The sequence below is a fragment of the Lontra canadensis genome, unplaced genomic scaffold, assembly GCF_010015895.1.
Source record: "Lontra canadensis isolate GAN:19392208 unplaced genomic scaffold, GSC_riverotter_1.0 scaffold5, whole genome shotgun sequence".
NCBI classification, from domain to species: Eukaryota; Metazoa; Chordata; class Mammalia; order Carnivora; family Mustelidae; genus Lontra; species Lontra canadensis.
This window is the reverse complement of record NW_022630999.1, coordinates 25,942,930-25,965,827: the sequence shown is the minus strand read 5'-3', so window position 1 is coordinate 25,965,827 and position 22,898 is coordinate 25,942,930. Positions and strand designations below refer to the sequence as shown.

Genomic DNA, 22,898 nt, shown 5'->3' with positions numbered 1-22,898 from the left:
AGGGGCCAAGGCTGTCTAGTCTAGGTTAGGGACACTGGCTTTGGAGTTCAATTCGGGTTCCACCTCTAGCCTACTAGGTGACCTTGGCCAAGTCGCTTCGCTTCAGTGCTCCAGCTTCTAAATCCGTATGAGGGAACTGAGGTGATGGCTAAATCCTGGGACAGTTGTAAGAATTAATAAGGCACTCCTGGCAAGTAGTAGGCGCTCAGTTAATGGGTAGCAATGGTCAGCAATAGGAGTTAGAAGCGAAAACTGCTCTGGGTCCCGAACGTAGGTTTGGGCTCTGGCTTTTCCAGCTCCTCACCGAGGAGTGGGGGAAGGGGCAGCGGCATCACCTGCCCTACATCCCCTTCTCCCTCCTCCCTCGTTCCAAGATAACTCGGGAGTACCGAGAGAGGAAGGCGTCCTGGCCTCGGGCTCCCTCACACACCCAGAACCCCCAGCCTTGTAGCCGCTGCTGGCACCCGCGGCACGTCTCTCTCCCTCGAGCTGAGGAAACATTTTGGCCGTGAATTGAGTATCTCCCTCCCTCTCCAACCGCCGAGCTCACTCGCTGCCTCCTCCGGGTTCCGGTGGCATTGGGGAGCCGGGCAAAGGCTCGGGCGGGAGGGAAGAGGCAGCATCGGGGTCTCAGAGTGTCTCCCGGCACTGGGAAGCCGAGCGAGGACGAGGTGGAGCGGAGACAGAGTGAGAACGCCGGGCCCCCAGGCGTCCCTAGGCCCCTTCCTCATTTTGCTGCCTTCCAGGGACCGCTCTGGCTTTTGCCATCCCGAGCCACACTCAGCCCCAGAACAGCCCGGTGTCCCTTAGCCGCCACTCGCCCTCTCCAGCTGGGACAGAGCTCCGGGGGGCACCGGCTCCGCCCGCGGCAGGAGTGGGCGGCCAGCGCAGGCCCGGGAGGTAAGTAGGCGCGGGAGGCGGGTTGGGAGAGTGCCTGCACGTGCGCGCGCCTGTGCGCGTGCTAGGAGGGGGCGTGGGGGGGGGGTCCGCCAGGGGTGCCCCCCCAGGGCCACCTGCCCTTGCAGCACCGTTTCGCCGCCCCAGCCCTCTCGCCCCCGGCACTCAGGGTCTGGCTCTAGCCATCCGCGTTCCCCACGCTCAAGTCCCATCACCCCCTCATCCAAACCCCACCCTCCCCACTAATAATTTCCCAATGCAGAATCAGACCGAAACCTGGAGAGACAGCGTTGCCTTTCTGCTCCCCTCACCCCCCCCTCCCCACCTCCTTCTATAAATAATCCGGACTAGCGGGTCAGGCACGTCACACGGCAAGAAACCGGGACCCCGAGGTTTTCTTCTCTGGGAATAGGGGGCAAAGGGTGAGGAGGAGGAGAAAGAAACCGCTCGTGAGTAGTGAAGAAAAGCTTGCTCCTTGACTCCTAGAAGAGACGAGACATCATTTTATTCTTCCTTTCTTTTTCTTTCTTTTTCTATTTTCCCGTTTCTTTCTTATTCTCTACTCCCCTACCCCCCCCCCCCCCCCCCCCCCCTCCCTTTCCCTCTTTTTCCCTTTTCCCCCTTCTTTTTTTTTTTCTCCCCCCCCCCCCCCCCCCCCCCCCGCCCCAAATCCGACGGATTGCTCAGCACTTCTCCCATTGGTTTCTTTCTTCCCTCCCCCTTGGACTGCTGCACCCACCGTCCCTCCCCCCCCGTCCCCACCCCACACAACCCCCATCTCCAGCACAAATCTCGCCCCACGCAGGGGATGCTATTCGCAAGGAAATAAAGTTCAAACTACTCTCCTCTTAGGCTTGCTGATACCAGAAGTGGGCTCCCAGGCAACCCATTTCCACTAGCAGTCCACACCTGCTGTCTTTTAAATTCCCTGTCTGGTTTTGCATATTTAAGAGGAAACACACAAACACGCCCCAAAAACCCGTGAGGTACAAAACTGCCTCCAGGAACTACCAAAACTTACCAGGGGCTCTAGTTGTTTTGTCTTAACAAAAGGAAAACAAAGATTTTACTCTGGGTCCTCCTTGGGGTGACTTTCTTATATTATTCAAATATGTATATGTTTTATATATATATATATATATGTTTTTCCTTTTTCCCCTTTAATTTTTTTTTTTTTTTTTTTTTTTTTTTTCCCTTAGCAAGAAAATCTGCTCGGTCCCAGGCAGCCGCCGCTGCCCCTTTGATGTTTTGGTACACCGTGCGCATGCGCCTCACATTAGAATTACTGCACTGGGCAGACTAAGTTGGATCTCCTCTCTTCAGTGAAACCCTCAATCCCATCAAAAACTAAAGGGATGTGGAGAGTCCGGAAAAAGGGCTACTTTGGGATTTGGTCATTCCCCTTAATAATCGCCGCTGTCTGTGCGCAGAGGTAAGTGTGCCCAGCATTTCTCTTTTTCATTTCACTTTGAAGGGCTCTGTCTGCATACCTCTGTGAGCAGGGATCTGTAGTGAGGATCAGATAAATGCTGAAGAGGATGTGCCTGCTGCCTTATTGATGCCTGTTATTGTCTTTTCTTTCCTTAGTGTCAATGACCCTAGTAATATGTCGCTGGTTAAAGAGACAGTGGATAGACTCCTGAAAGGCTATGACATTCGTCTGAGACCAGATTTTGGAGGTAATGGGGTTGCCTTGGAAATAAGAAACAGCCCAGCTATAGCCTAAGCTGTCTTGTGAGCTTTGTGCGCGCTGTGTCTTCCCTCTCCCTCATTGTTGGCTGCATGTGGTATAGCGAATGTGTCTCTCTGTTACCATATTGAGAAAGTGATCCAAACTTAAGCCGATTTGTTGCTATCCAGCACTTAGATGGTCTTTCAGCGAGACCCTCTTAAGAGTGTATAGGTGACTGCAGTTCTTAAGCTTCATTGCTGAAATCTTTTGCTTCACTGTCTTTGCTTCATTGAGATACAAACCTCTTAAGTTTATCTAATTGTGTGCCCAGAGAACCTGGCTTACTGGAGGCCATCGTGAACATTTTTGAGAACAAAATGTGCAGGCAATTGGTTGAAAAGTGACATTAATCCCCTGTGCCCGCCTACTTTGGAAGAGTTCTGGCAATGGTTTAAAGTGGCTCGTATCTGGATATTTTCCAGACCCGGAAGCCCCACTGTTTGGGGCGGGGGTGGGGGGTAGGGAGGGAAGGGGTTGGGGAGGGCTAAAAGGCAGGGAGGGTAAGTGGAGAAGGGCTAGGGACCTTTTGCTGCAGCCTTAGATACACTGATATGCCCATTTAATTTTGCTTTAGATTCTTCCGAAACTCAAAGAGTTAAAACCTGCGCACCGAAGGGGGGCGGGAAAGAATGAGGAGGAGGGGGTTTTAGTGCAATATATAAAAATTCCCTCAGGCTAGACCGGTTCCTCTGACTTCTGTGAGTTGTTTTCTCTTACTGAGACATCTACATATGTAGATAGAATTGGAATCCCTCTTACAGGAGGGCACGTGTGTACACGTTCCATAGAGCATTTCCTAGAGGAGTGCCTGGCACTCCTTTTAAAAAGGAGCAGAGAAGTGAAGAATATAAGGGTGAGCAGCGGGGGAGGCATTTGGGGCAGAATACCCCATGCCCAGGGAAAGCTCTTGCTGAGAATGAATGAAGTTCTCAGAAATCACGTGGCTGGCTATCTTGGTTCACAGGTCCCCCTGTGGCTGTGGGAATGAACATTGACATCGCCAGCATTGATATGGTTTCCGAAGTTAATATGGTGAGTACTGAGGTTTATGGTTATATCTCCGCAGACCTTTATTTGGGGACAGGAAGTGGAAAGGAGCCGGTTGGTGGGGATGGCGTCTGCATGAGTATGTGTATGAAGTGGGGCTGAGGGCTGAGGACTTTGCTTTGAAGCCCACTGTGTTTGAGGTTTCAAAGCCATCGTTTTTTGGTCCCTAAGGATTTTCCCAACCTGGTTTGGATACCTGGGAATTGTTACAGAGCAAGTAAAATGCAACATAATTCACGTGCAAAACACAGCCACATGCAGAATATCCCTTGGCAGAAGCCACATTTCTTAAGGTTTAGTGGGAAACGAGATTCATCGAGGATTTTCTGAGTTTGGGGTGGGGTCAGGAAAAGAGGGAAGGGTTTTGATTTGATATTTCACAGGCAATATAACTATAAACTGTCACAAAGAGGCTGAATAAATGACCCTGGGATACTGATGTCCACTTGTTGCTTTCAGAGATGGTTTCTTTACAGCTGATGGCAATCTCCTCCTCCCACAATTGTTCACCAGCTCTTTTAAAGTCTGCTGCTCACCAAAATAAATTACAAAAATTGGTCACCCTGTTTTCTAAAGGCAAGCTCAGACCCATGTGCCCTAGCTAGTCACTTCTGCAATGTTATTCACTGCATGTCCTAAGGTCGTACATTTTACGGACAACTGCACTTTTTATTGGCTACCTCCTTGGACTTGGGGCAAATGCTAAGAGAAAAAGCCTCCGTGTTCCCAACCAGGGACACTTGTGGGGGGTTTGCTTCATGCAGGAGCGCCCCCTGCTGCCTACCTTGGGTCACTACAGACGTACAAAACAATGACAAGTGTCCCAGATACCCCAGATTATTTGGGCTGCTACTTGTCTTTCCAGTGACTTTTCTACTCTGTGTCTTTGAAGTTTTCTCCTTTGGAAAAGTCCCTCTAGAAAGGCCACATCTGAATGTAAGATGCGAGTGTTACTTTCAATCCTGAAAGCACACAGCACATTTCAGAAGATCGTGTTGTGGCATGGTTCTTCCTAGAGATGAAATGCACTATTTAAATAAGAGTATGTCCTGTGTAAAGTTTTCTGCAAAAACACTTCTAAGCCAGCCATCAGAACTTGAAAGTTAGGACACTTATTAATTAACTCAAGAGAGCCAAAGTGCTAGGTAGTGGATAGGTTCTCAACATTATGCAAATTTCCATATTCTCAGAATTCAAATAGAGAGCAAGTCAAATCACCAGCCTTATCCCTATACACTCTCCAAAGACAGTTGATAATCCTGAGGTATCACAAGGTTATAAAACATCTCACAACTACTCCAGGGAATATTCAACAGTTTCAGCCATGTTTTAATGTCATGTTTGTCTTCTTATGTTCTACTTATTGGTAAGGTTTTTGATATATAAGATACAAACACAGACTGAGACAATATTGGGTGATTCAGAACCACAGATTTCCCACACATTATGAAAATCCCCTGTTGTCAGAGAATATGTCCTCCTTGGGAAACTAATCTCTCAGATACACAAATATTCATTTTGTGGGATTATGGAGGTCTTTCATTGGTTTAAATTTGGAGTTTTACCATAACTATTACCATTTGCCAACAAGAGTGAAGCAAAAAAAAAAAAAAAAAAAAGAGTAAAGCGAAAAATGTCCTAAAGTGTGTACCTCTCAAGTCCCAAACATTTGAATCTAAATTGTGTTGCTAGAAACAGAGTGATTAGAAATCTGGTATTGTTCTGTATCCTACATATAGTCAAATCAGACTCCTTTCTTTTGCCTTTTGATTTATGTTTTTGTTTTTTTTTTACATAACAACATCACAAAATGGTATTCTATGGAAAAATTAGGAAACAGAGTCCAAACAGACAATGATGAGAAGATTAGAAGTTGCTGTGATAGGTCAGCTAGGAACTTAGATGTGTTGTATCACCCGAATGTTTAGAGTAGTGTTTTTTTTTGTTTTTTTTTTTTCCTTAAGTTTTGTTCACCTTTTACCTGCATGCAGCATTTTGGAAAGGCATCTGAGCTGGACACAATGCCAAGACCTGCTAGTCAAAATATAGACACCAGCTAAGGCAAGGTGTCATCTCTTAAAGCTATTTACTGTTGCTGAAAAATCATGGGATGTTGAAAGTGCAAAAACAAATGTCAGGTTGTAAATAGGCCAGTACTGAAGCATTAATGATTAGAACCAAGTGTCAAAAATCCCATACCAGATTCCTATCTTAGCCTACTGCTAACACATGTAGACTTGTCCAGACGTATTTTTACTTGTTGAAAAACTAACACATTTCAGCTAACAGTCAGAGTGACTTTAAATTAATCCTTTAAAGAAAAATTTTGCAGGATATTTTATTCTTAGATATGCTTATTTGATTTGAAGCAACAGATGGGAAATTTCATCACTGGTGTGTAAAAAAAAAAAAGAAGAAGAAAAAGAAGATGTTCATGGCATATTGTCCCCTGTATACAGGTTTAAAAGTATCAGTATCTTTTGATCATTTTTAGTTCTGAAAGAATGACTGATTATTTAAATGAAACCTCAAAATTAATTAACATACATTGTTATGTTTTGTGACATGCAACCTCTGGTAATTGTAACTTCCTTTTACTATAGCAAATCTTCCTTTGAGGGATGGTAGACACTATGCCATATAGATTGTCAAAGACTCATTTGTACTGAAGGAAAAGACCCATGTCAATTTTATGCCCCTAGTAAATCACAATAATAGTAATATCTGAACCAAGTCAGGAGTTTTGAATACTTGTTCTGCTTCTGCTACTCAGTCATCCTGAGGGAATTCAAAGACAGACAAAGCTCAATTTCCTCACCTGTTAGAGGGGAGGAATAGTCCCGTTTTACTTAGTGACAATTAGAATTAATAAAACAACATATGTGAAGGTATTGATGTTCTATGAACATAGCTTATGTGGAAGATGGAATAACAGGCTATCACTCAAGAAACTGACTACTACAATTGTGCCTTAAATGTACTTGGGTCAATAATTTATATTACCGGGTCTCAATTTTCTTTATGTTTGAAATTAGAAGGGACATGTTAAATTGACTTCCAAACCACAGATATATGTGTTGCCGGTTTGATTTAGTATAATAGCTCTGTTGAGTACAAAGTTGTTCCTGGAAAACTTGGAAATCCAGCATAAATGTAAGGAAAATGCAGATAAATATCATGCAGTTGTGAGTTCTTACTCATGAAGGTGAGGAGGGTAGCTTACTCAGGTGACTATTGGCCCAATGCTAGGTCTTTGGAAGAATGTGATTTCAATTAGAATGCTCCTGAGCAGAAAGCTTGGCTTTAGAATGAAATATTTTTAGATGTCTTGGTTACATTGGCAGGAATCTTTTTGTTAAGACTCTTTGATGAAAAGTGCATTTTAAGATCCAAAATTGGCTCTGAGAATTAAGGACCGAAATAGCTTTCTCTTCATTTAAAGCAGATACTTCTCCATCTTGAAACAACACATTTGCCAACCAAAGAGTGAAGCAATATTTCACTTTTGAGGAAATAGTTCTAGTAAACACACACACACAAATTACCTTTTTATGGAATGACGAAAGAGAAAAAGTGTTGCCTTTTTTTTTTAAACAGATGTTTTCTTGCATCACCAGATGCACAGTTTAAAATTCAATTCAACACAAATGCTTAGTTAGCAGTTACTATGATCCAACCATGTTAGGCCTTAGAAACAGATCAGTGAACAAGATCGATTTGTCCCCTGACCTCATGAGACTTAGCATCTAGGTGTTCACTATTCTTAATTCTTCTGCAGACTCTTACTGTACATATATCTATCTTTTTTCTAAAACTTTTTTTTTTATAAGCAGTCAATTGAGTACCTAGTGGTTTGTATCTCCCATGTGTTCCTTTGTCACTTGTTGGTTTCACCATTTGTTTGATATTTGCCATTTCAAATTGCTATATAGGCTACATATTCATCCTACCTTCCTGATTCATGTTTATAAAATGCATATAGACAGAATTACAGTGTATCTCCCCTGTGTATCTATACACAGAATTACAGTGTATAGATCTTGCTCTGTACACAATGGTTGGCTGGATGTTTGACTCCTGGTGAATGCCACAGATATTGGGTGAACTATTTGTTTTCATAACAGCAATTTGTTATTATTCACTAGAACACCATACCATATATGTGGAGAAACAGAGCATAGACTCATAGACCTCAAACTCAAGGCAGTCACTGTTTTAACCAATGTAGAAAGAATCACAGTGCAGGATTATAAATGCTTTGAAGAAGGAAATATACAGGGTATATATATTGGGAATGCAGAATCAGATATTGCATAGAAATTACTAGGTGAGGATGGGATTAGAGGGCTGTGGATAGATGTCCCAAGCAAAAATAATGGCACATAGAAGGAAAAAAAAAAAAAAAAGCACGGGAGAGATAAATGGGGTTAGGGATTTGCAAGTAGCCTTAAATGGCTGAGTTGGGAGTGAAAGTGAGGAGATGATAAAAGCTGGTATGGAGATCATAGGCAGTGATCAGCCTATAAAGACCATTTATGCAGCTTGCTGAAGAGTTTAAATTTTGTTTTGAGGACTGCAGGGACCCATGAAAGGATGTGAATAGGAGAATTGCATGAACAGATTCACACTTCAGGAAGATGCTTCTGAAATACAGTTAAGCAAAATGTAAAGTTGGGAGAGAAGATGAAACCTCATTGCAAAAATCCGGGAAGAGTTGATGAATTGAGGCAGGGATATAAAAGAAAAGATAAAAAAAAAAAAAAAAAAACTGGGGCATTTACAAGGTAGAAGAAAAGGACTTGGTGAATCCCAATTTCTGATGGCACTATTTATTGATATGGAGGACATGAAAAGGGCAGCCAAGTTGGAGATGGGGTGGGGAATTAGGCATATGGACAGACAGCAAGCTCAGCTTGGGATATGTTGACTTTTCTACAGACGCGAAATGTCCCATGGGAGATTGGAAAATACAGGTCTAGAGCCACGTAAGAAGTCATGACTAGAGAAATTAACTTGGACATTGTCAGCATATAAGTAGTACTTATAACAGTATGAATGGGTACAATTAAATAGGGAAAGTGACAAGACAGCGACAAATGGAGATCTGGCGAGAACTGTAATTTACATGGAGGAATACTGAAAAAGGAGTCCACAAAGATTAGTAAGTATCTAAGCAGTAATCAGAGAGTTAGGAAGAGAACCTGCAGGTAAGAGTGTTTTGGAAACTGAGATGCAAGAGAGGTTCAAAAAGAAGAAAGTGGGGCACCTGGGTGGCTCAGTTGGTTAAGCCTCTGACTCTTAGTTTTGGCTCAGGTCATGATCTCAGGGTTGTGGGATAAGGCTGCCTCAGCCTCCTTGTTTGCTTATTTGGCAGGGATTTTGCTTGAGATTCTCTTTCTTCTCCTTCTGCCCCTCCCCCACCCATGTTCTCAGCCTGTCTTTGTCTCTCTCAGATAAATCAATCAATCTTAACAAAAGAAGAAGAAAGTGGTTAGCAGTGTCACATGCCACAAAGATCATTTGAAATAAGTTCTGCGACTTAGCTCCCAACTAGAGTAGTAACAAGAGCTCTCTGGTAAACATAGAGGAGCTTTAGTAGTTGGAAACCATACTTTTGAAAAATTTGGATCTGAACTGAAGTAGGGAAAGAGCTAAAAAGAATGATATATAACTTGGAGAAGTTTCCTTTAGAAGGGAGTAGGTTGCAGATAGAATGCAAGGGATAGGTAGAGTGGTAGGACAGGAAGCTAGAGGCTTGCTTGATGGAAGACCTCTCTCTTCTCTCTGACATGGGAGACAGTTTCTGTTGAGAATAGAGGAGGTTAAAACAACTCTGGAGAATGGGTAAGTAGGTGAGGTTAGCTGGGACACACAGAAGGATGGCTATGAAGCATGAAGCATGGCAAAGGTTATGGCATACTTAATTCTAAACACATTATGCTTGGAAACCCTCCTACCCAACTTTTGGCAAGCACGTTACGTTCTCTCCTTTTTCTCCTTCTCCTTCCCACTCTCCTGCCACTCTCCCTCTTTTGTACAGTAGCCAACATTTTTCATTGTCATCATAACACAATATAATAAATACAGTTAATGTTTATTGAGTTAACTCATGTAACTATCCTGTTGATTTACATTATCTCATCCAATCTTCCTATAAAAAGAGTGAGATGGCTACTATCAACCTACTTGCAAAAGAGGAACCTGAGGCCCAGAGAGGTTAAGTGACTTGTTCAAGGTCATACAGCTAGTAAATGACTGATTTCACATTCCTTAATCTTAGCCATATGATTCTACTGCAGTTTTAAGTGTAGTAAGGCCTCGTTAAAAAAAAAAAAATCATTTTCATCCTTTGAGGACACTGTTTTGTTTCAGGATTTGTTTTCATTCTTCTTCTTTTTTTTTTTTTAAACAGTGGATAGGCCAGATAAACTAATCCTTCATAAGATGATATTCCTCACTCTATCCACCTTAAAAAAAAAATCTTAATTTTTACTTAAGTGATTCCAAGTAGGTGCTTTATTCAGGGTATATTAAATAAAAGAAATGGTCCCCATCCTTGATAAACTAATACATTAAATTATATCTATTGTACATAATTTAAACCATGCAATAAAGGAAGATTTACATAAGATCTTGAAAAATCTAGAATATTTCTTGACTCAAAATTTCTTTCATTATGAATGGGTACTGTTTTTAACTTACCTAATAATTTTCTTGTTGCTCCAAAAGAATCTGTCAGATAACCATTAAGGCCAATAAATGCCAGAAAATACTGACCGGTATGTTTAAGAAACATAAACTCAGTGGCTATGCCTGTGGGTGGACACTATGTGAAAAGACCACACCCTTTCCCTTATTTTTTTATTATAAAGACCTAATTTTCAATTGAACTTTTTTCCATTGAGAACACATTTTTCTGATTTCTGGTAAGTTGCTCCAGCAAATAATTCTCTTAAAGGCGGTTGAACTTTTTTTTTCTTTTTTTCCCAGATCTTTCCTTCCTCCATCCCACGTAGTATCAATGAGACTCATTATAAAGATTATATCTCTATAAGACTTGCCTATTTTTAAACATCTAGGCCACTTTATATTACAGCTGATAAATCTATTTTTTTCTTGGTTGACTCTTAGGACAAATTTTTTCTGCTGTTAGTTTATGGATATCCTGAATAATGCTCTTGCTTAACTATGACATGAAATAAAGATAGGATTATGGGCTTACTCTACAAGAGACAGCAGGCTAAGGAAGTATCTCAGATTTCATATTATAGCGCATCATGTGTACTTCTATGCACTCCTCTCAGCCCCCACTCAAATAATTAAATGGTTGTGGGAATTCCTTCAGGAATGGAAGTCAGACAAAGTGTTTTTCCTAGCTACAAGGGAGGGGCGTGTGTATATATTAATTTTGGGGAACGGCACTGATTTGTTTTGTGATCATTCTATAACAAGATCTCTTACCCTCAGCATTATTGTCACTTTGGACCAGAAACTTCTTTATTGTTAGGGGGCTGTCATGTGCCTTGTAAGATGTTGAACAGTATCCTCGCCTCTACCTCCTAGCTGCCAGAAGTACTTCTGCTGTTGTGTAAACCAAAAATGTCTCCAGAAATTGTTAAATGTGTCATGTAGGGTGAAGGGATTATCCCCGGTTGAGAACCATTGGTGTAAAGAATGGTATTGTGGTTTTATCTCCAACCAAAGAGAAAAGAGAAGATTTGTGGTTGAGATTTTTCTCAATAATCTTTTGCTTAATCACTATCTACATTTATGTTTGGAAGTACATTGCGACAAAACCAATTTTAAAAATGCCAGCAAACATTGAAAGCAAAAATTGTCCACATCCCCATTACTTCATTAAAACTGTATTTTAATTGGTCTATATTACCTTCTAGTCCTCATCTCTTTGCTTATTCATATTTGACACATTCCAGTTATTTTGTAGAGAAAACTTTATAATCTACATTTTCACTTAATACATAATGAATATTTTTTTTACAGACTTATGCTTCATAAAAAAAATACACATCTCTACTACCACCTAAGTGAACTGATGTGTATTTTTCCATGATCTTACAAGCATACATATGAATATACTGACATTTTTTTGTTCATCCTGTATTTTTTCAAAAAGCAATTTAAAAATACATTTAATAGATTATTAGTCATAATTCTAGCTATTATTTGAAAATAAACATATTTTCTTTTACTTTTGCACCATTAACAATAATATACAAATCATATATAAAATAGAGAACTGGATTTAAATAGCATATAAACGGAAAATTAAAAAAAAATTTAAATCAACTTGACTCGTATTTACACAGCTATTCTTTACTCCATTTCTATTCTGATATTGCTTAGTTTTTCCAAAATCAACTTACATTTTTCAGATGACAAAAACACTTAGAACAGCTAAAAGAGGAATAAGAGGAAGGATGGTTATGAGTTTTTAAAAGAAACAAACATAAGATTTTTTTTTAAGTATTTACTTATTTATTTATTTTTGTGTGTGTGAGAGACAGAGACAGAGAAAGAGAAGGAGCATGAGCAGGGGGGAGCAGCAGAGGGAGAGGGAGAAGCAGTCTCCCTGATGAGCAGAGATCCTGGTGTGGGATGGAATCCCAAAACCCCAGGATCGTGACCTGAGCTGAAGGCAAACACTTAACTGGCTGAGCGACCCAGGGGCCCACAAACACAAGATTTATATGTTGCTTCTAGTTGTGCATTTTATTTACAAAATACACATTTTATTAAACAAGGAGAGAAATGGGTTTATATTATCCTGTTCCTATTTATACGGAAAGATATAGGAATGTCTTCAGCCCATTGCTCTTGCTGGTGCTCATTTTAACATTCTATTGGCATTTTTATTGCCAAGTCTCATTTTTCCTTGCTCTATAATTTGGCACTTACCACCCACTTACTTGCCAAGAGGTCTTAACTTAGAAGTAACTGGCAACTGAAGATAAAATAACTTCTCTCCTAACACAATAGCAACAATTAATGAATTTTAAAGGTGAATCTACATATATTTTAGAAAAGTGATACACAAAAGTAAGCCGTAGAAGATCAGAGATGCATGGACAGTACCTACGACAATGCCTGACAATAGGTGCTCAACAGATATGGATTGGATGAATTTGTTGAAGCAGTAATTAAAGGACTACAGGACATCAAGCTACAAGGAAATATTTACTGAGTGCTAACTTAAGTAGCACTCTGTTAATTCAGCTGGATCGTGGAAGGACGTGAAATGGTGCTTACACAGGGGTAAGTAAGTCTAGAGTCAAGAAATCTTAATCTTATTGCCTGAAGAGGAAGGTGAGGATAGATGGAAAAAAGAATATTTCAGATGGTGGGAGAAGAGAGTGGTATGTCTTTCAGGGAGAAGAATCAAAATAAAAATTTGAGAACCAAATTTTTACAGTGATTCTCGGACTTTCCTATGCAGTAGAATCATCTGAGTCTAGTATTCATATTCTATTTTTAGGTCCATATCCAGAGTCTGACTCAGTAGGACTGGGATGAGGTTTAGGAATCGGCATGTTTAAAAGCTTTCTATGTGACTGACACAGGTACTATCTGAAGGGCACTGTTTGAGGAACACTAATTTTATAGTGAAGTTGGAAGCTAATATAATCACTAATTAAAGGAATTTTATAACAACTGACTGGCCTCTACTTATAATGTGGGTTTTGCAACAATAAAGACCTAAATGGTCAGAGTGGGTGGGATTTGTAGAAGACGACGTCATGAGGGAGACAGTTGAACTAAACAAACAGGATCAGTGTGATTTGAATAGATGGAAAATAAGAACAGTTCTGTGGGAAAGGGTAATAGGGTACAGACAACATGAAGAAAGTTATTGTATGTTAGCAATAATAATATTAAAAAAATATAAATTTAGGGTGTATATGACTAGCTCATTTAATGTTCACAAAAATGCTATGAGCTAGGTAATTGTATTATCACTTTCTTTTACAGATGCAGAAACTAAGAACTAGACAGATTTTACAGTAAATGTGAGTGGATTGAAAAAGTAGGGTGCAGTGTAGGGTATGAATATGCAGGGTATGAACACATAAGGTGAGGCTTAATTGCACAGGACCTTGGCAGCTATGCAGAAGAGACTGGAAATTCTTGAGTGGGTGCTCTGACATGATGAGAGAATCTGAAGCATTCTCACAAAGAGAGGAGTAGAAGACCGGTGACACTAAAGGAAGTATGAAGATGTTGAAAAACATTTTCTAACTCCGGCTTTTATTTTTATGAAATGTCCTTTGGAGCTGCCACACCAGTTTTACTGAACCAGATGATGAAAATATTTAGAAAGAACAAAAGTTGAAACAAAGATTTTGAAATGGGGGAGGGATAACCACCTACCACAATATTTGATACTATGAATAAATTAATAATAGCTACATCAATTATTTAGTTTTAAGATGCCTGAAAAAAATCAGAAATGCTTATATTTTAATATACATTTCAGGGTAATACGATTTAGCTATTCCTTGGTTCGAAAGGTAGCTATTTAGTTGGAGGCTAGTAATACTAGTATTGCACATTTACATATAGAGACTATCCCACTGAATAGCTTCCTGTAAATTATTTATGGATGCCTCATTATTAATCTGGAAGTATGCTTAATCCTAAAGCCTCAGTGATTAAGCATCTTCAGATTGCTCCTCTGAAGATCAATAATTCAGTGCCTAATTGGGACAAGACCATCGAATCAAAACCATTTTTTTTTTAAAGATTTTATTTATTTGACAGAGAGAGATCACAAGCAGGCAGAGAGGCAGGCAGAGAGAGAGAGAGGAGGAAGCAGGCTCCCTGCTGAGCAGAGAGCCCGATGCGGGGCTCGATCCCAAGACCCTGAGATCATGACCTGAGCCGAAGGCAATGGCTTAACCCACTGAGCCACCCAGGTGCCCCTCAAAACCATTTTTAAAAATGTTTATCTATAGACTTTTCCATGAAGTTTTTTAAATTAAATAGGTAGTTTTCAAAAGCCATGATTCACTCAGTTATTTTATTTTTTATTTTAAATAGAAATGATGATTCCTCATAAGAATTTAATCCGTCTACTTGACTTGCTCAATAAATGTGTATTTATTTATCTATCCACTAATATATAATGTACACTACCAAACATACTAGAAGTAGGCATTTATTTTTAAGATTTTAATTAATTAATTTGCGAGAGAGAGCACAAAGAGGAAGGAAGAGGGAAGAGGAAAAAATTTCAGGCGGACTCCATGCTGAGCACAGAAAAGCCTGAAGCTGAGCTCCACCCCACCACCTGAGAGGTCATGACCTGAGCCAAAATCAAGAGCGGGACACTTAACCCACTGGGCCACCCAAATGCCCCTCAAAATAGAGATTTAAAGAGGATTTAATAAAATACATACAAAGTTATATTTTTGTCTCATGCTCTCTGGGTTAGCTTTTTCATTTTCCATGAAAATAGAAATAGAGTCAATGATAATGGAAATTAAAGGCTGTTTTATTCTGCATTATTATTCTGCAAAGAGGAAATATTGGATAGTATGGCTTGCAATATACATAATTCAAAGGTGACCTTTTGTGGAAAATGTCCCATTTATTCCTACCTTCTAATTTCTAAAGCATCAACATCAGGCAAGTAGTGTTTTAGAGAGTGTGCTGTTTATCTCTCCCAGAATGAAGCCTTTGTTTTATTTTATTGTATTTTTAAAAAATTGATGTACCTGAGTTTTCACGTCTGAGAGACCACTAAGGAGCCGACACGGATGCAATCACACGAGGGTTTATTCGACAAGCTTAAGCTTGGGCGCAAGCGAAACCGACACGGCGGAGTGGGGACTTGGACTCCGAGGTTAGTTAGGGCAGGGGTATTTATGGGTTCCTGTTACTAAAGCAGGGTGGGGGTTTCTGGAACCAAAGCAGGGTGGGGCTTCCTGTTACTAAAGCAGGGTGGGGTGTCTCTGGAACCAAAGCAGGGTGGGGCTTACTAAAGCAGGGTGGGGGAAAGTTTAGCTCTCGGGCACAGGGAGCTAAGATTGGCTATATTTATGCTAAGGCTAAACCTGAGGTGGGATAGCCTTGATTTTTCTCGGCCTCCACAAAAATATTTTATTTATTTATTTGACAGACAGAGATCACAAGTAGGCAGAGAGCAGGCAGAGAGAGAAGAGGAAGCAGGCTCCTTGCTGAGCAGAGAGCCCGATGTGGGGCTCCATCCCAGGACCCTGAGATTATGGCCTGAGCTGAAGGCAGAGGCTTAATCCACTGAGCCACCCAGGTGCCCCAAAGCCTTTGTTTTAAAATAATTACTGAATCTTCCTGCTATTTAGGACTATAAGTTAACTGGTTTTCGCAAAGGACAGTATAGTCACACAGTCAACTTTTTACAATTCTGCATAGATAATCTTTAAAAATTGTCCATTTTTTAAGGGTGTTAATATTTCTTCAACTGTAGATTTCTCAAGAAACATTTTTTAACATTAATCTTTAAAGAAATGACTTATAGGCCATTTTAAGGAATGTCATAAAACAAAGATGTAAAGAGTTTTAAATACAAGTAAGTAGGTGCCAATTACTGGATTGTAAAAATCTAATCACCATTTTGTAAATTTAACCACTGTTTGAATATATTGTGCTCCAAAAAAATGAAATTTAAGTACTTTATCTGTTTGCTTTCTTTGACCTACAGAGAAACTTCAAGATTTATTTTGTAAATACATATTTCTATTTCTTTTTCCAAATCAGTGCTTGAGTTAATAGACTGAAGATCTCTTGAAGCATTCTCCCATCAATCAGTTGTGTAAACCATTCCTCTTTCAAGCACTGTTAAACCAACACTCTCTTTTGACACTTGTGGGGTGATTGTTAGGCTGTGTAAATTTGCATCTGACTTTTGTGTTGGAAGAATGCGTTTAAGTGTTTACTTGAATCACATTAGCATGACTGTATGGCAAAACATTTTTCTAACTGAATTCATTAGGGAATGATACTTTTGTTACTCTGAAAGTCATAATATTTTAAGTACTTGCCAAATTTACAGGTGAAAGATCTGTAGAATTACAGAGCATATGAAAAACACAACTTATCTCATTTCCTTCAGATTTTTTGGATGCTTTATTTTAAACTTTAGGTGTTGGAGGCCAAGTTCTGTTCCATAAGAAATTTGAATAAGAGCATTTTGCCAATTGCTTTTTTTTTTAACACTACGAAGTAATATTTCCTGACAAATATATTATTTTCTGGTTACACAGAAAGATCTACTCTCATTTTCATATCTTAATTGCACATTTTCTAACAGACGAGAGAATTCTTCCTCTCTGTTTAATGAATCAGCTTTGAGAGCCACATTTTAAAATGGCTTTATTTATTAGTTTACCAAACTGACTCTGATCATCATCACCACCACTTAGGTGGAAATTTGTTTTTAATGGAACTTTCTTAGGTTACTTGAGTCCCTAAGTGACAATGCTATAGATGTGTTCTAGTTTAAAATTGCCAGATTTGGACAAAATGTCTCTTAATTAAAAATAGCAACAATCCTGGAGCTCTGGGTTTTCTATTATGTTGTTGCTGTTGTTGTGCCTATTGTAATCATGGCAGGAATAAAACCTGATTAAATCAAATGCTACTTAAGTCTTTGAGCTTTAAAGAGAGAGAGAGACGAAGAGAGACCCCGAGAAGGAGATGAAAAGAGGGCTAGACATATGTGCTCCTCTTCTTGAGTGTGTAGTGTGTTTTCAATAGTTGAGAAATAGCTCCTGGGTGGTTCAATCCTTAAGTGGCTGCTGGCTCAGGTCAGGTCATCATCCCAAGGTTCTGGGATCCAGCCCTGCATCATGCTCCCTGCTCAGCGGAAGTCTGCTTCTCCCTCTTCCACTCCCCCTGCTTGTGTTCCCTCTCTCGCTGTGTCTCTCTTTCTGTCAAATAAATAAAATCTTTAAAAAATATATAGTTGAGAAATAGCAGAAGGCCTTTCTTACATAGTTGCTGGGTCCTGTTTAGTATAAATGAATATTTACATATGTAAAGTATGCAACAAAGATGTAGCATGTAAGAATGTATATATAATTAAGGACCGTCTTTTTGAATTTTCATGGTATGAAATCAGTGATATCAAAGTGCATTTGGATTCTCTGTTCTTTTAAGCATTTGGTAGTTAATAAATATTTTAATTTAAAAAGGTCAGTAAAAAACAGGAGTTGAAAAATTGCAGTATATTTTCGACATGTAACTGGGATATATTTATTTTGATTAATGACCCTACTAAAAGTCACTACCATTTTTTGAGAAACCTTAATTTTTAAATGTTTTCACAATTAATTCTCAAAAATTCTATGAAATAAGAAGTATTATCATATTTTACAGATGGATAAACTGTGTTTTAGTAGATTTTTGTGAGTTAGAGCCTATTAGGACCAAGACAATACAGCCCTCCTTATGTTATAGCTGGAAATGTGCTGGAACTGGAATTTGAGCCTGATTTGTTCCCTATCCCATTTATTTATTTATTTATTTATTTATTTATTTATTTATTTATTTTTTCTTAAGTTAAAGGAAAAGGAAGTTGAAAAATTGAATGGGCCTGCTTCTATCATAATCTCCCTGGACGATCATTAATAGTCCCTATTCCAGATTCCCAGATGACTTTTGGGAAACCTACAAAAATGAAATAAATAGAACATAAGGAATAAAATCCGTAATACACAAAAGTAGGCAGTCTAATTCATTGAGAGATCAACTAAATTAGTAATTTTCACTATGTCAGCATCATTAGAGTTTGTGGGTAAATTGAAGATTATTATTTACCTTCTTTTTGGATATTATAAATCATCATTCATCACTGGAGAATGAATTCAATTCTTGCTTGAAACAAAAATCTACTTGAAAAAAGGATATGGTAATCTTGAGAATTAAGAACAAAATTAGATTTTGATTAAATTTTATGACTTTTAGAACCAAGAAAATATCAGTCTTTGATATCTTATTATTTTAACGAGTTAGTACCTATCTCAGGATCTGAGCATCTCAGAATATTTAGTAAAATGATGATTTGCATTTCTGTGAAATAATAATTGTGTTGCATTTCAAAGTCAATCTAAAAGACTTCAGTTTGAATACATTTGTGTTCTTCAAGGTTGAGAGAAAAACATGGGGCTTAAAATGTTTCTAATTTCTTTTTTTTTCTACTGTATCAAATATATAATGGGGTTGATAAAAATTAAGAATAAAATTAGGTTGCATATATTTTATATATCTAATTTTATACACACACAACACACACATATATATGTGTGTGTGTATGTATATACATATATATATATATAATTATTAAGTTCTAGATTTCTTTTGAAAGTAAGCAATCCTTGGGCTAAAATATGCTATTGCATTTTTTAAGAGATTATTTCTATAGTTATTATGAAAAACTCAGTACTTATATCAAAAGCAGTGACTAGGAAGCTCTGGATTTGTCCTGAATTTGTCACTGATGATAAAACCTCCTATAGAATTCTTGTTCAGTTTCTGTATTTGGAAATCAAGGAAACCAAATAAAAGGTATAAAGTAACTTCCAGCTGTTTGTTATGTTCATTTTGCAAAGTGGACAAATTTGTTATATGATTTTCTTAATATTCTCCCATTTTTAAAAAATATTTTCCCTTTTTAACTTGAATTGTTTTATTACTTGTTTCTGTCCATTATAGAAAAATTAGTAAACTATAATTAAGAGTGAAGATGCCTATTAGTGTCATCACCCAGATATAAACACTGCTAGCAAAATGGTCACTGAAACTCCAGACTTCTTGAGATGTACATAAGATAGAATCAGATAATATCAGACATCATGTTATATTGTTTCTGCCCCTAATAGTTTGTGATCATCTTTTGATGACATCTAAAATTTTTGTACAACATAGTACGCACGGGTTGCTGAATTTCATTGATTTTATTAAATCAATCCTATTAATAGACATTATGATTATTTGGGGGATTTTTACTATTGTAAATGAAACTGTATTAAACCATCATATGTGGTCATATTTGATGCCATTGTAAAAGTATCTCCTCTGGTAAATTCTTAGAAATGAGATTACTGGAAGCCAGAGCTTGTAGATTTTAGGTACTGCTACATATAACAAAACTGTGCTTCCTTTAAGTGCTAATTTAGGTTCATACCACCAGTGTATGAGAATTCCATGTGCACATACTTAGACCATTCCTGAGTATCTCCCTCAGTGTGTTCATTCTTTCTACCTTTGCCAACCTAATAGGTGACACTGGTAATTTCCTTGACTAATTAATTTTTTTTTGCAAAATAACTATCTCTACTTTTTTTAATAGGTTGTATTTCTTCTCTGAATTGATTTTTCCTGTCATTTATTGATATCTTTTTTTCTATTAGAGAATCCATTTTTTCTTATTGACTTTTTGGAACTTCTTATATATTAAGGGTATTAACACTTTCTTACACATTATAACATACCTCCTTATGTAATCACTCTGTGAATAATATATTTTAGTATCCAGAAGATTTATATTCATATTTACTAAGATATATTAAGGTTTTTGGTCTTCGTTTTCAGACTTTGAAGAGTCTTGTTTACCCCAAGATTTGAAAGGAATGTTCAAATGATCTTTCAGTATCTTATGTGATTTTTCATTTCAATATTTTATGTAAATATTGACTCCACTTAAAATGTGTTTTCAGATAAGTTCTGAAATGGGACTATCCATAGCTGGATACATAGTTGTGACAGTAAAATTTAATGAAATAATCTGTTCTTGCCCTAGAATTCAAAATGTTGTTTTTATCATATAGGAAATCTCATATGTCCTTAGGTCTATGTTTTTACTTGGTAATTTGCATTATTAATTTTTTTCTCTTTTTGTGCTGCCATTCATGTGGTTTTAATTATTCTGACCTTAAATATCAAGGCAAATCTCCCCTCATTATGTTTCTATTTATACTTAAACACTGAAGTAGTTTTTTTTTTTTTTGACACTGAGGTAGTTATACTTTCATACAATCTTTATATTTTGACAAGTTAAAAAAATGCAACCAATATTTTGGTTGTACTTGCTTTGAAATTTGGAAGAAAATTTACTTCTCAACAATACTGATTTCTTTCTAATGAAAAACATACTGTGTCTCACCATTTGTATATATTCTGTTATGTCCATCAGTAAAGTTTTATAGTTTTCTACATGTCTTACACATTTCTTGTTAAATTTATTCTCATAGGCCTTCTATAATTCTTATTAAATTTATTCTTCAACACTTTATAGTTTTTATGGTTATTGTGAATAGGATTTTTATATCCAATGATTATTTTTGATCCTTGGCCAAAGAATAAATGCCGTTTAGCCATTTGAGAAAGGTGTTTTTATCTTTACAACTCAGAGTACCATTTCTATTTCAGTTTATGCGTGAGGTATCTTAAGTGTCACTAACCTGTTTAAAATATATATGTGTGTGGGTATATATATACATAGAGAGAGAGAGGAAATATATGTATATGTATATATTTTGGTTGTATATATATATATGTGGGGAGAGAGAGGGAGAGAGAAACATTATGTACTTTTTTTGCACTTTATTATTCATAACCAACATAAACATTTAAAATGATTGTTTTATTTCAATTTCAATCTCCAACATAGGATTCACTTACTTGTCCCCATAAAACAAAGATGAATTACCACTGAAGGTATAGTCTTAAGTATTCCTTCTCTTCCTTTAACCTTATTGAGGTTAAATCTAAAATTTAGATTTAAAGCAGAATTCTCTGCTTCATATATCACATTTTTATCTTTCACGTTATGAACCATATGAAAATAAGAAAGCTTTTTTGATGTAGTAGGCCAAATCATCATCACAGGCTACATTTAAGCTCTGGTATCCATTACTTGAAGTATGGATGATTTAATTACAGACAGTTGAAAAGGGTATATTTTATATCTAGAGCAGTTACAACCAGAGGAAAAAAACAATGTAATTGACACAATATGTGAATACTGCTACAAATACCTGTTTCAGAGTAAAGACTTCTCTGGATTTAATACTAAACCTAATCATGACCTTTTTCCACAGACTTGATCACCAAAGATTGAGGACGATAAAGGCTCCCCCATTATGGTAGTCTAAATTCATAAATAATTTGATCATTTTAAATACATTGACTGAAGAGTTTTAGTTTTCATCCTTCAGCTAAGAATGGTTTAATTGTGCATGAAGTTTGAGATCTCTAGAAAATATCCCAATAGATGTTACAGAAGTTTAGGGAAAGCATTAGAATACTATATACATTTTAGGAGATTTTAGTGACTCCTTAGTTGAATTGTAACTTTTGTATTGGTTAAATCAGAAGCTCCTTTAAGGAAAAGCAAAAGCTCAGATGGAGGAGAAAAGGCTTTCTATGAACTAGGCCAGCATCGTCAGTATTATATAGTATTTGGCCCTCATACACACACACACACACACACACACACATACATATATAAAATTGAGTATAAGTTTTTTCTGTTTAATAAAAAATTACCAGTTTCTGGGTGAGTTATTTAATATTGGAAAACTTAAATTAAATGCATGAGTAGATGAAGATATAATATGAAATAATAATGCCACATGCACAAGTTGGAAAAAATGGTATACCTTTGTACAGAAAAATGTGTTACTTGTAATTAAATAGCAAACTGAGAAAGAAATTCCATGCTATTTCCATGAGTTCAAATATATGTTTTTCCTTGCACAATGTCTATACTGGATGAATGTTTTTTAATATTAAAGTATTGATGTGTACACATTAATGAATTTAGACTTCTGACTGATGTATCAAGGAAGGCTTGACCTTTTGACAACTGTTGTTTTGGTTCTGTTTATTTTCATAAAAAATATAGTTACAGTACTATCATAAATAGAATGTTCACACAATTGAAAGGGAATTTCAAAAAAAGGAATTTGATTTTTAATCTCTATAGATTTATTTTCCCTTCTAAAAGATAATTATAAAATTTATCTTCAAAGATATATTATAGAATATTTTATTTTTTAACCTGGATTTTAGTGAGATGTGCTTTTGATAATCATGCTCATCTTTATTCAGCTAGTGTTGGCCAAAAGATTGTTGATATTTTTGAGCAAGGGTCAACCGAATATGGCCAAAATTTGCCTATTTTTATAAGTAAACTTTTACTGGAATGCACTCAAGCCCATTAGGT

At 37.5% G+C, this 22,898-nt stretch overlaps 1 protein-coding gene across 3 annotated transcripts in view; it reads left to right on the top strand.

Moving 5' to 3' along the window:
- The first annotated feature begins 362 nt into the window (after positions 1–362).
- GABRB2 (gamma-aminobutyric acid type A receptor subunit beta2) overlaps positions 363–22,898 on the top strand; it is a 236,006-nt gene continuing 213,470 nt past the window's right edge. Inside the window, exons 1-4 of one of the 3 annotated variants that reach the window (XM_032851728.1) lie at positions 363–900; positions 2,097–2,329; positions 2,485–2,576; positions 3,594–3,661. In XM_032851728.1, the coding sequence (XP_032707619.1) occupies positions 2,253–2,329; positions 2,485–2,576; positions 3,594–3,661 (237 nt within the window). In that variant the 5' untranslated portion in view covers positions 363–900; positions 2,097–2,252. Of the gene's footprint in view, positions 901–1,229; positions 1,347–2,096; positions 2,330–2,484; positions 2,577–3,593; positions 3,662–22,898 lie in introns of those variants that run through there. The other 2 variants (XM_032851730.1, XM_032851729.1) reach the window with 2 other exon arrangements.